We start from the raw sequence: 12,500 nt of genomic DNA, 5'->3' as shown, positions 1-12,500 counted from the left end.
CCTCTCTCTCTCTGGTATCTTTAGAGATTGAGGACTGGATCTCTTCTAGGGATCCTCTCTCCACACACACACACTGGGTAAGACGTTGGTCTCTCTCACCTACTGAGGATCCCACCTCTTCTCTCCTCACTCCTCTCTTCTCTCTCTCTCCTCACTCCTCTCTTCTCTCTCTCTCCTAACTCCTCTCTTCTCTCTCTCTCTCCTCACTCCTGTCTTCTCTCTCTCTCCTCACTCTTTCCTTCTCGACACTCTTTTGCCATGCTCTATTCTTTCTTTCATTCTCTTACGAGTGGCTTGTCTTCCGTTTGCATACACTCACAAGCTCTCTCTCTCTCTCACTCACCCACACACTCTGCTTGCGTCTCTGTGTTGATGTTGTTGTGTGTTTGTGTGTTCATGCGGGGTGTGATGGAGGAGAGAGGCTTGTTTTAACTACGAGGGGACGCTAGTTAGCGACGTGTTGTGTCCAACTGTTGAACGTGGAGGGCAAAGGGTTTATCTTAGCTGGAGGCTACGCTAGTTGTCTCTTGTGGTTTTAGATTAGAAGAAAACAACATGGCATTTGTCTCGTGCTTCAGAAGTGCAGAAGCAGTTTGTAATGATTAAATGCAAACAGGGTTTGTCAAGCATCCATGGTTATAATAATTTATTTGAAGAATCTTAAAGAAAGTTTGAATTGCAGCTGTGTGTGTGTGATATTCTTTGTCCTGTGTTGTGCTGTGACCCGAGCAGTGTGAGACAGGTTATTATGGTCTGTAGTTGCCGTGACAGCACAGGGGGCATGAGCTAGTCAGGGATGGTCAGACAGCCTGAGGTCTTCAGCTGTCACACACACACACACACACACACACACACACACACACACACACACACACAGTGGGTGTGTCAGCTTAAGGATCATTCAACCCTGGCTCCCACCATGAAGCACTGACACACACACACACACAGTTGCCTCACAAGCAGAAAATGCAGAGTTAGTTTGGATCAGTTCAGTGCACCTGCTTAGCCTCTCAGCATGTTAGCAAGCAGTGTGTGTGTGCTGTGCCTGTGATCAGAAGAGCCCAGATTGTACACAGCACCTTGGAGGAGGAGGAGGAGGGGAGGAGGAGGCGAGGATAAGGGGAGGAGGAGGAGGAGGAGGGGGGAGGAGGAAGAGGGGAGGAGGAGGGGAGGGGGAGGGGAGGAGGAGGGGGAGGGGGAGGGGAGGGGAGGGGAGGGGAGGGGAGGGGAGGGGAGGGGAGGGGAGGGGAGGGGAGGGGAGGGGAGGGGAGGGGAGGGGAGGGGAGGGGAGGGGAGGGGAGGGGAGGGGAGGGGAGGGGAGGGGAGGAGGAGGGGAGGAGGAGGGGAGGAGGAGGGGAGGAGGAGGAGGAGGGAACATTCTAACTGATTGCAGTGCTGTCCAAGATCAGTAACACAAAAGAGTAAATAATCTCTGTTTCTCTCTCTCTCTCACTCTCTCTCTCTCTCTCTCTCTCTCTGTCACACTCTTTCTCCCTCTCTCTCTCCATAAATGTCTGTGTCGCTGTGCTATTCTGGTCGTAGTTACCGGTAGTTCAGTGAATCATTTCAACACTGTCTTCTAAACAGCTATCTTGGCTGCTGTTTATGAGCTTGAGACCCAAACAGCAGTACCCCTCACCACCCTATCGCAGGAACCTCCGGTCATTAAAACTAGCTGTCATTGGCTAACAGTGATGTGATTGATCTGTTGTTTAAACATTCATTTGAATAGAGGGTGTATACAACTGGGGAAATACACTGTGTGTGTGTGTGTGTGTGTATGAGAGTGTGTGTGTGTGTCTAAAGTATCTGTGTGTGTGTATGTGTGTCAGCTTCTCTTTACCAGAGAAGAATGTTTATTCAGATAGACCTGATGTGCTGCTTACAGCTGACTGGGACATAGATACACTGTCGACACACACACACACGCACACACACACACACACACTGGCCTTGAGTGTGTCTGCAGAGGGAGAGTGATAGGGTACAGATAGGCCTACAGTAAGATCATGTTTTCACGATGACGCAGTTGCTTTCCTTTTGTCACAATGCCCCCCCCACGCCGTCTCTCCTCCCAGAAGCCCCCACTACTCTCCACATGAGCTTGTAGACCAGGAATCAGGAAAACAGTCCTGCGATAGGGTGGTGAGGGGTACTGCTGTTTGGGTCTCAAGCTCATAAACAGCAGCCATTCTATATTTGTTTTACTGAAGATTCTTCTTTTATGTCGGCAGAGTTTGCCTCCCTGCAAACTTCCAGATGTTTCAACAAGGGACACTGGAACATGGAGCCATCACAAACTTCTCTGTTGAGAGGGAGAGGGAGGTAGAGAGAGAGGAGGAGGTAGAGAGAGAGGGAGGTAGAGAGAGAGGAGGAGGTAGAGAGAGAGGAGGAAGAGAGGAGGAAGAGAGGAGGAAGAGAGAGAGGGAGATAGAGAGAGAGGAGGTAGAGAGAGAGAAGGAAGAGAGAGAGAGGGAGGTAGAGAGAGAGGGAGATAGAGAGAGAAGAGGTAGAGAGAGAGAGGGAGGTAGAGAGAGAGGAGGAGGTAGAGAGAGAGGGAGGTAGAGAGAGAGGAGGAGGTAGAGAGAGAGGAGGAAGAGAGAGAGGGAGATAGAGAGGAGGTAGAGAGAGAGAGGGAGGTAGAGAGAGAGGGAGATAGAGAGAGAGGAGGTAGAGAGAGAGGGAGATAGAGACAGAGGAGGAAGAGAGAGAGGAGGAGGTAGAGAGAGAGTAGGTAGACAGAGAGAAGGAAGAGAGAGAGGAGGAAGAGAGAGAGAGGAGGAGGTTGAGAGAGAGAAGTAGTTCCGCTCCAGTAGTTTCCTGACAGGAAGTGGCTCCGGTTCCTCCAGCAAAACCTGACACGCTCTCAGACGGTCAAACTGAGGGGGCGGGGGGGCGGGGGCCGGAGGTAGGGGGGCAGCAGAGGGGGGTTAAGCTCAGGGGGTTTGGAACACCTGTGGCTCTCTAATAAGCATAGAGAAAGAGAGAAAGGAAGAAAGAAAGAGTGTGTTTGGGGGGGGGGGACTTCCTGTAACTCACACCCTGTGAGATAAAATACTAAGGCTTCAACTGAGACCTGATAGGACTGTGGAGGAGAGAGGGTGAGGGGAAGGAGGGAAGGAGGGAAGGAGAGAGGGTGAGGGGAAGGAGGGAAGGAGGGAAGGAGAGAGGGTGAGGGGAAGGAGGGAAGGAGGGAAGGAGAGAGGGTGAGGGGAGAGGAGGGAAGGAGGGAAGGAGAGAGGGTGAGGGGAGAGGAAGCCGTCAAACCCGTGACCTCTGTTTACCCTAAGCAGGCAATGATGTTGGGAGTAGTTCACACTGGTCAGAACAGAGAGATGGATACAAGCAGAGATACAGAGTGTAGCAGTCTCCTCAGTATTATTTGAGAAATGGGAGAGGGAGAGGGAGAGGGAGAGAGACAGGGAGAGGGAGAGGGAGAGGGAGAGGGAGAGGGAGAGGGAGAGGGAGAGGGAGAGAAATACAGACTACTTACTGGCTATTCAGTAGGAGAGGGGTATTGTTTATTGAGGAGATGTGTGTGTGCATGCGTGTGTGTGTCTAGTGAGATATGGTAGAGGCAGACTGGAGCCAGAGACAGTGATATGTGACTTTGTAAATGGGTAAGTAATCACTGACTAGACAGTAGAACAGAGAGAACTGTAAACACTGACACACTCACACACACACCCAGACACACACACAGACATCACACACACACGCACGACTGTAAATTGATAGAAGATGAGTGGTGTTTTGATGACTCTGGCTCCAACATCCTGAACACTGGGAAATAAACACATGGTGGCTGGACTCTTACCCCTCCAACATGAACAGTCAGGTGGCTAAGCGGTTAGGGTATCGAGCTAGTAGACGGTCGCCAGTTTGATTCCCGGCCGAGCCAAATGACGTTGTGTCCTTGGGCAAGGCACTTCACCCTACTTGCCTCGGGGGAGTGTCCCTGTACTTACTGTAAGTCGCTCTGGATAAGAGCGTCTGCTGAATGACTAAATGTAAATGTAACACACGCGCACACACAGGCACACACGCACACACACACCTTCCCCACTGCTACGCACACACACACCCATGTTCTGTGTGTATCTGCTGTCAGCTGACACACAACCTGCGGATGCTGTGTGTGTGTGTGTGTGTGTATGTGTGTGTGTGTGTGGGCGTGTGTGCGCGTATTTGTGGGTGCGGTGTGCTTGGGGACTGACAGAACCATATCGATGCCAGTTCCCACAGGGCAAAACTGTCCTGTAAGCCAAGCTCTTGTCATTGTTGCTCTGTTTTCCTCCGGTCCTGGCGTGAAAGTGTGTGTGTGAGAGAGGGAGGGATGGGAGAGAGAGAGGGGGAGAGGGAGAGGGAGGGATGGGAGAGAGAGAGGGGGAGAGGGAGAGGGAGGGATGGGAGATAGGGGGAGAGGAGGAGAGGGCGGCAGGGAGAGAGGTGTGTAAGTGTGTTTACATCTTGAGTCATTCTGTGGTTGAGCCACAGAATATTAAGAAGCTATCACAACACACATGATCCAGGGGAACTGACAATGAAAGCACAGTAGGGTTCCCATAGCTCCGAGAAGCATTTATATATATTAGATGTTTCCTGGGGTAAAAAGTGTGTGTGTGTGAGTTGGTAGCTGCTTTTACACACGGCTGCAGCAGATAGGTCTACATGAGTAAGACAGTAAGCTACGCCCCCCTGGGTGGAGTTAAGTTAAAGTGAAGATGATCCTGCCAGGGGACCAGTCATGTTTCTCTCTGATACACCCAGTCACACAATGATATGTACTGTGTGAGTTGTGTCAGTGTTGTGAGGTGCCCAGATGGCGCAGGAGGAAAAATATCTGGGATGGGAGGGAAGATAAGTGTGGAGAGAAAAGGAAAGAGAGAGAGAGAGCAAGGGGGGAATAAAAAGCTTTCACACCTCATATTTCTCAGTCAGCTTTAAGCAGGTTGTCAAACACTCCCAAGATGAACTGCAGCCTGAGAGAGAGAGGGAGAGAGGAAGAGAGGGAGAGAGGGAGAGAGGGAGAGAGGGAGAGAGGGAGGGAGGGAGGGAGGGAGGGAGGGAGGGAGGGAGGGAGGGAGGGAGGGAGGGAGGGGGAGAGGGGGAGAGGGGGAGAGGGGGAGAGGGGGAGAGGGGGAGAGGGGGAGATGTAGACAGGTTGCATAAATGGACTGTAGAGATGTTTATATAAAGGTGGAGAAGCTTCTCTTCTCTCTTCCTCCTTCTCTCGGGTCTGGCTGGACGGACGGACGGACGGGGGGGGGGGGGGGTGTCCCAGGTTGTTAATGGGGTGTTGACAGTGAGACACTGCTACACCTCAGCACCAACCCCCCGATATAACCTCCAACCATCAGTCATGACCTGCGCATATACAGTATGTATACATGTGTGTGTGTGGGCAGGCTGGCTGTAGTCCCGCACGCACACACACACTCTCTCACAGACCTCAGTTGTAACACAATCAAAGTTTGTCTTCAGTACTGCCATACATAGGCATTGTTAAACACACACACACACACACACAGGAGGAGAAGAGGAGAAGATTGTGCTTGTGTTGGACTCCATCACTGCAGCTGGGAAGCATCTGGTGGGAAAGAACGTGCTGGAATGAATGATCCTCCGGCTTGAATGAAGCTCTCTTCTTACAGTTCTGCCTCCCCCCCCCCCCTCTCTCTCTCTCTCTCTCTCTCTCTCTCTCTCACTAACAGGTGCGCTTTAGAAAGCAGTTTCGAAGAGAAACCATCCAGCTGTTAGCAGGATGTTGGTATAGAAAAGAGACTCAGAGACCTTTGAAATGTCCTTTTCTGTTCATCCTCCTTCTCCTCCTCCTCATTTCTCTCTTTCTTCATCTCTCTTCCTCTCTCTGTCTCTCTGTCTGTCTGTCTGTCTGTCTGTCTGTCTGTCTGTCTCTCTCTCTCTCTCTCTCTCTCTCTCTCTCTCTCTCTCTCTCTCTCTCTCTCTCTCTGTCTCTCTCTCTCTGTCTCTCTCTCTCTGTCTCTCTGTCTCTCTCTCTCTCTCTCTCTCTCTCTCTCTCTCTCTCTCTGTCTCTCTCTCTCTCTCTCTCTCTCTCTCTCTCTCTCTCTCTCTCTCTCTCTCTCTCTCTCTCTCCCTCTCTCTCTGTTCATCCCTTGGCTGTAGTTAGGCTCTTACAGCTTTCAGATATCAGTTTTTCTTTCCCCTCTCCTCCTCTCACTCCCCCCCCCCCCCCCCCCAGGTGAGTTGATGTTGCTGCGGTCGTCCAGCAGGGCGGAGCTAGACGGGGGCAGGGAGGGAGGAAGCTCCGCCCCCGCCCCGCCCCTCAGAATCCTCTGGTGCCATTGTCATCACCACTGTCCTGAAGACTCCAGCAACCACACTTGCAGGTACACACACACCTGCAGGTACACACACACCTGCAGGTACACACTTACACACCTGCAGGTGCACGCACACACTAGTGGTGATGGTGATGGTGGTGCTGAAGGTGAAGGTGGTGCTGAAGGTGAAGGTGAAGGTGGTGCTGAAGGTGAAGGTGATGGTGGTGCTGAAGGTGAAGGTGGTGCTGAAGGTGAAGGTGGTGGTGCTGAAGGTGAAGGTGGTGCTGAAGGTGAAGGTGGTGCTGAAGGTGAAGGTGAAGGTGGTGCTGAAGGTGAAGGTGGTGCTGTCTCCTCTTGCAGGACAGATGGTCTGTGTTTCTCCATGGTGGAGGAGGAGGAGGGGGGGGTGCCGGTCTTCACCACCGGCTGTCTGGGTGTGGTGGGATCTGAGTTCCAGTGCAGGGTAGGCACACACACACACACACACACGCACGCACGCACGCACGCGCACGCACGCACGCACGCACGCACGCACACGCACACGCACACGCACACGCACACGCACACACGCACGCACGCACGCACACGCACACGCACAGCGTCAGGTGTCTGATCTCAGGGTTGCTGTATGAGCAGGACAATGGGAACCCTCGTCTGAGACGCTCTGTGGAGTGCTGTGCAGGAGAGGACTACTGCAACAGGGACCTGCTGCCCACCCTGCCCCCCCTCAACACCCCCAGTGAGAACACACACACACACACACACACACATAACAACACACGTGCACACACACACACACACATAACCACATCATGCCTAGACTTGAACCATTCCCCTCCCTTCCTCCCTCGCTCTCCCTTTCTCCCTCCCTTGCTCTCTCTCTCTCTCTCTCTCCCTCTCTTTCAGACTATGTGGACAGTAACATCCATCACCTGGCCCTCTTCGTCTCCATCACTGTGTGCAGTCTGCTCCTCTTCATCATCCTGCTTTTATGCTACTTCAGGTTTGACACACACACACACACACACAGGCTTGTACATGCACACACAACATATTTAATGTCATTGTGACTATTTAACTCTTATCAATGTGTTGTTGCTGTGTGTGCGTGTGTGCGCCCGTGTGTGTGTGTGTGTGTGTACAGGTACAAGCGGCAGGAGTCTCGTCCGCGCTACAGTGTGGGTGTGGAGAGAGAAGAGAGCTTGGTGTGCGGAGAGTCTCTTAAAGAACTCCTCCAGCTGTCCCAGAGCTCTGGCTCTGGATCAGGGCTCCCCCTGCTGGTGAGACACGCACACTGCAGACACACCAGCAGTCTGGTGGAACTCCAGTTATCATCCCTTCATGTTCAGTTTGAGGGATGCCTTTTACTATATTTGTGCATCTTTATTTGTGCATCTTTTCATTGTTAAGTCTTTTAATCTTCAACTTGGGGGGTACATTAGCATCTGACGTCTCCTCTCCCCTCCCCCGTCCTCTACAGGTGCAGCGCACCATCGCTAAGCAGATCCAGATGCAGAAGCAGATCGGTAAGGGCCGCTACGGGGAGGTGTGGATGGGGCGTTGGCGGGGGGAGCGCGTGGCCGTCAAGGTGTTCTTCACCACGGAGGAGGCCAGCTGGTTCAGAGAGACGGAGATCTACCAGACTGTCCTCATGAGGCACGACAACATCCTGGGTGAGCGGGGGGGAAGGTGTGTGTGTGTGTGTTGACAGACGGTTTCTGAGGAGTAGTAAAGGCCCGTCTGAAGACATCTAGTTAGAACCTCTCCCCTCCTCTCCCCTCTTCTCCTCTCCTCTCCTCTCCCCTCCTCTCCCCTCCTCTCCCCTCCTCTCCCCTCCTCTCCCCTCCTCTCCTCTCCTCTCCTCTCGTCTCCTCACCTCTCCCCTCCTCTCCCCTTCTCCAGGCTTCATCGCGGCGGACATTAAAGGGACGGGCTCTTGGACCCAGCTGTACCTGATCACAGACTACCACGAGAGCGGCTCCCTGTACGACTACCTCAAGTCCACCACGCTGGACGTGCGAGCGCTGCTGCGGCTGGCCTACTCCTCCATCTCCGGCCTCTGCCACCTCCACACCGAGATCTTCGGCACCCAGGGCAAGCCGGCCATCGCCCACCGTGACCTGAAGAGCAAGAACATCCTGGTGAAGAGAAACGGAGCCTGCTGCATCGCAGACCTGGGACTGGCCGTCAAGTTCATCAGGTGAGGGAGGGAGGGAGGGAGGGAGGGAGGGAGGGAGGGAGGGAGGGAGGGAGGGAGGGAGGGAGGGAGGGAGGGAGGGAGGGAGGGAGGGAGGGAGGGAGGGAGGGAGGGAGGGAGGGAGGGAGCATGCTGGGCGTCTTAACTCTCTGGTCTGAGTTTTCAACCCTGTTCGATTTCTAATGTTGTTACGCTACATCCCTCCCTCCTCCCTCCTCCCCCCCACCTCCCCCAGTGACACTAACGAGGTAGACATCCCCCCCAACACGCGTGTGGGCACCAAGCGCTACATGCCCCCGGAGGTCCTGGACGAGAGCCTGAACAGGAGCCACTTCCAGTCCTTCATCATGGCCGACATGTACAGCTTCGGACTCATCCTCTGGGAGATCGCCCGGAGGTGTGTCTCTGGAGGTGAGTTAGCGTGTGTGAGAACATGTGTGTGTGTGTGTGTGTATCTGTGTGTGTGTATATTAAAACGTGTGTGTGTGTGTGTGCCAGGCATCGTGGAGGAGTACCAGCCTCCCTATCACGACCTGGTGCCCTCTGATCCGTCCTATGAGGACATGAGGGAGGTGGTCTGTACCAAGAGGCTGCGGCCCTCCTTCCCTAACCGCTGGAGCAGCGACGAGGTACACACACTCACACACACAGGCACTCACACACACTCACAGACACTCACACACACTCACACATACAGGCATACACAACCTCACACACACATACAGGCACACACACTCACAGACACACACACACTCACAGACACACACACACTCACACATACAGGCATACACAACCTCACACACACATACAGGCACACACACTCACAGACACACACTGCTGACCCCCTCCCCCCCTCTCTCTCCTGTGTCTGAGGCAGATGGGGAAGGTGATGACAGAGTGTTGGGCCCAGAGCCCCGCCTCCCGCCTCACAGCGCTCCGCGTGAAGAAGACGCTCGCCAAGATGTCCGAGTCTCAGGACATCAAGCTGTGAGGGCGGCCGGAGGGCGCTTCACGCCAGCGTCACAGACCCTCCCTCCCTACCCACAATCCTCTGCTCCGCCTGGCCAGGAGACGTGAGGGTTAGGGTTAGCGTGGCTACTTGTTGCCACTGGGGATGTGTCCCCCTGGGGGAGGGGGGGTGGTTCCGGAACGTTCCTGAAAGAACTGTGTGTGTTCCGCTCTCCTGGATCTGGTTCCGCCAGAGTTGAAGGGTCATGTGACCGAGTGACTCACCGGAACATGATGATGTGCTTTCTGTGAAAGCTGAGCTGTCGATGAGGATGATGACGTGCCAGAGATGGCTGGATGAAGGGGGGAGGAGTTTGAGTGGAGCGAGGGGATGAGGGTGGGGGAGGGAGGGAGATGGATGAGTACAACACAGGAGGTAGTTTGCAACAGCGTCTGTGTGTTGATAACGAACAGTAATCTGTGACATTACCACAGGCAACCCTGCATCGTTCTGTTCCTGATTAGAGCTCTCTGTAATCCAGAGAACTTTAGCAGAGGTGCATCCACTCAGAGATATGTTGTTGTTCGTCTGTTATTATTATTGTTGTTGTTGTGTACATGTTAGCCCCTCCCTTCTCTTAGGGCTGGGGGGTCACGGCGTGTGGACGGCCTGCTCTTCTGACCCCAGCTCAGCTGTCTGTGTATCGATGAGGATGGAAGCTATGTGCAGCTGGCTACGTTCGTTAGCTGTTAGCATCCGTATTTGGAATCAAGAGTTTTACAGATTTAACACTAGCTGGCTACTGTGTTTCTGTTTAAATCTCGGTAATCAGACTAAATGTTTCACGTAGCTCTGGGACGATTGGAGACAGGAGGAATATGGAGTTGGCATGTAGGGACACTTGATTGATACGCCCCACCCCACAACGGACCAATCGGACCTCGGCTCTGCCCCCAGTCCCTTGTTTGATTGGGCACTGTCTTAAAACTCACCTCTCCGCTCCACATGTGAATGCACCAATATTATGGTTCTATCTCCGGGACAAGTCCAAAAGAGCATGTCTGATTGGCTGTGTCAACTGTCATCGATCTGTCTGATTGGCTCAACATTCCCCCAATAAAATCCACTTTTGAAGTAATCCCTGTACAAGTGTCTCTCCACACACACACACACACACACACACACACAAACCTGGAGGGATATGATGGTGAAGATGTCGGTGATCCTGATGATGAAGGTAAATACTACAAGACTAAACAAGACATTCTAAAACACATTTTCATTTGTTCATTGCTTATAAATATAATTTATTAATTGTCTTAAAAATTCTTTCTTACACTTTGTACAGGAACTCAACAAAGCAGATGAAGAGGTGAGCGCTATAACAGAGGTGGCGTTGACGTCCTTAAGCGTGAGACCAGAATGCATCACCACTTTAAACTGTACCAACAGGACCACAACGGTCAGAACCAAATGAATATTTACTCACTAGCAGAATACACCACTGAAAAACTCAAGATGCCAAGTTTGCATAGTAGAAAATACAAAATAACCCAAAATAAAAACATACATAAGTCTTTCACTTTTACGGCTTCTATTTAATATATTGATTGAAATATCCTGAACCGCGTGTGTGACAGGTGACGCCTGTATATGACATTAAAAAAAAGATAATAATCAACAAAAATACTTACACACGCTAATATCTGGATCTTCTTCACACTAGACCGATTTATTTATTTGTATTTCCTAAGAACCTTTTGAAGTGACGCAGAACTTTGAGGAATGTTCTCCGGCAGAACCTGTTTGTGGAACGGTTGTGGTTGTTAGCAACTGCCTGTTTCAGGTGACACTGTAGATCCCTGAGAACAGACGCTGGAAATATCAGCTCTGGAAGAAATCAAGAGACCACTGCACCTTTTTCTTAATTCTGAGAGTTGAGAAGGACACTTTTGAGTGAGGAACAGAAGGGCAAAATGTAAGAGGCCTCTGCAAATTTCACCCTTATGTTCCTCACTCAAAATGTTCCTTCGCAACTCTTTTATAAAATGAAAGAAAAAGGTGCTGTGGTCTCTCGATTTCTTCCAGAGCTGTGTACTGCATCATGTGTGTGGTTAACATCTTGCTCGGTGTTGTTTTCATGTCTGACTTCCCTAGAAGCATAGAGAGAACAACCCAGGGAACATCTAGATAAGAAGCCAGCGATCAAATGCACTGTTGTTCTCAAAACAAACAAACAAATAATAACTACCCGTTCATAATCAAACTAACAATATGCTAATGAACACACCCCTCTGGGCTTGACCGAAAAAAACACGTTGGTAATTAAAAAAATAAGGAAAAAATGATTAATTAAGGATCAATCAATTATAATCAATAGTATAATGTTAGAATTAGAATATCCTTTAAGTAATGTATTTACACGGTTCATACGACAACAAATAAAGCATGTTCATACCCAGGACACTAGATGGCGCTAGTGACCACGCATAGTTATTATAATGACACACATTGAAGAAACAGGGTATATAAAAGTAGAACATCCGGTTATTCACCACACCGTAAATAATTATCAAAAGCACAGCATATGAATAAATACAGTATCAAAAAATCTAGGAGAGGAGATCAAATCTTGGTGTTGTTGGGGCGGGTGCTGCCACAGCAAGGACATCTGTGACTCTGCTTGTCCCATCGCGTATTTTCTGCTAGAAATCTAAATCTGCTGGACTCGTTCCTAACTTAAGTTTGTCCCTGTTTGCTCACTGTACTTTGCTCAGCCCTGTCCTGACCTATAAACCTTACCTTTAGTCCCTAGTCCCTACCTACAGACCTAAGGTGCTAGGTTGCAGGGATGGCTAGTGGACAGGGTCGTAGGTCACTTCTCTGAGCCGTCTAGAGAAGCTGAGCATCATCCACTCATGTGGACAGAAGAATAGACCGTTTCCTAGGAAACTGTATAACAATAACAAACTGTACCAAGGAACGTACAGCCAAGGCTACCAGGGGGTCGCTCGCTCTCTCTCTCTCTCTCTCTCTCTCTCTCTCTCGCTCT

General features: G+C 51.3%; 2 protein-coding genes across 2 annotated transcripts in view; one reads left to right on the top strand and one right to left on the bottom strand.

Annotated features, from left to right (window-relative positions):
• The window catches only part of bmpr1ba (bone morphogenetic protein receptor, type IBa), a 24,301-nt gene extending 13,715 nt beyond the window's left edge, over nucleotides 1-10,586 (top strand). Inside the window, exons 3-12 of the mRNA XM_084690087.1 lie at nucleotides 6,221-6,368; nucleotides 6,663-6,765; nucleotides 6,939-7,041; nucleotides 7,209-7,305; nucleotides 7,447-7,582; nucleotides 7,783-7,975; nucleotides 8,205-8,502; nucleotides 8,735-8,910; nucleotides 8,998-9,128; nucleotides 9,377-10,586. Of these exons, the coding sequence (XP_084546213.1) occupies nucleotides 6,221-6,368; nucleotides 6,663-6,765; nucleotides 6,939-7,041; nucleotides 7,209-7,305; nucleotides 7,447-7,582; nucleotides 7,783-7,975; nucleotides 8,205-8,502; nucleotides 8,735-8,910; nucleotides 8,998-9,128; nucleotides 9,377-9,490 (1,499 nt within the window). The 3' untranslated portion in view covers nucleotides 9,491-10,586. The remainder of the gene's footprint in view (nucleotides 1-6,220; nucleotides 6,369-6,662; nucleotides 6,766-6,938; nucleotides 7,042-7,208; nucleotides 7,306-7,446; nucleotides 7,583-7,782; nucleotides 7,976-8,204; nucleotides 8,503-8,734; nucleotides 8,911-8,997; nucleotides 9,129-9,376) is intronic.
• A 138-nt stretch (nucleotides 10,587-10,724) lies between these two features.
• The window catches only part of unc5ca (unc-5 netrin receptor Ca), a 76,939-nt gene continuing 75,163 nt past the window's right edge, over nucleotides 10,725-12,500 (bottom strand). The window contains exon 18 of the mRNA XM_084690086.1: nucleotides 10,725-12,500. This exon is cut by the window's right edge and continues 539 nt beyond it. The gene's annotated coding sequence lies outside the window, so the exon portion shown is untranslated.

Source organism: Hypomesus nipponensis, chromosome 24, assembly GCF_054491055.1.
Source record: "Hypomesus nipponensis isolate SF chromosome 24, ASM5449105v1, whole genome shotgun sequence".
Classification (NCBI taxonomy): Eukaryota; Metazoa; Chordata; class Actinopteri; order Osmeriformes; family Osmeridae; genus Hypomesus; species Hypomesus nipponensis.
Note: the sequence above shows the minus strand (reverse complement) of the source record. Positions and strands in the feature narration are given on the sequence as shown.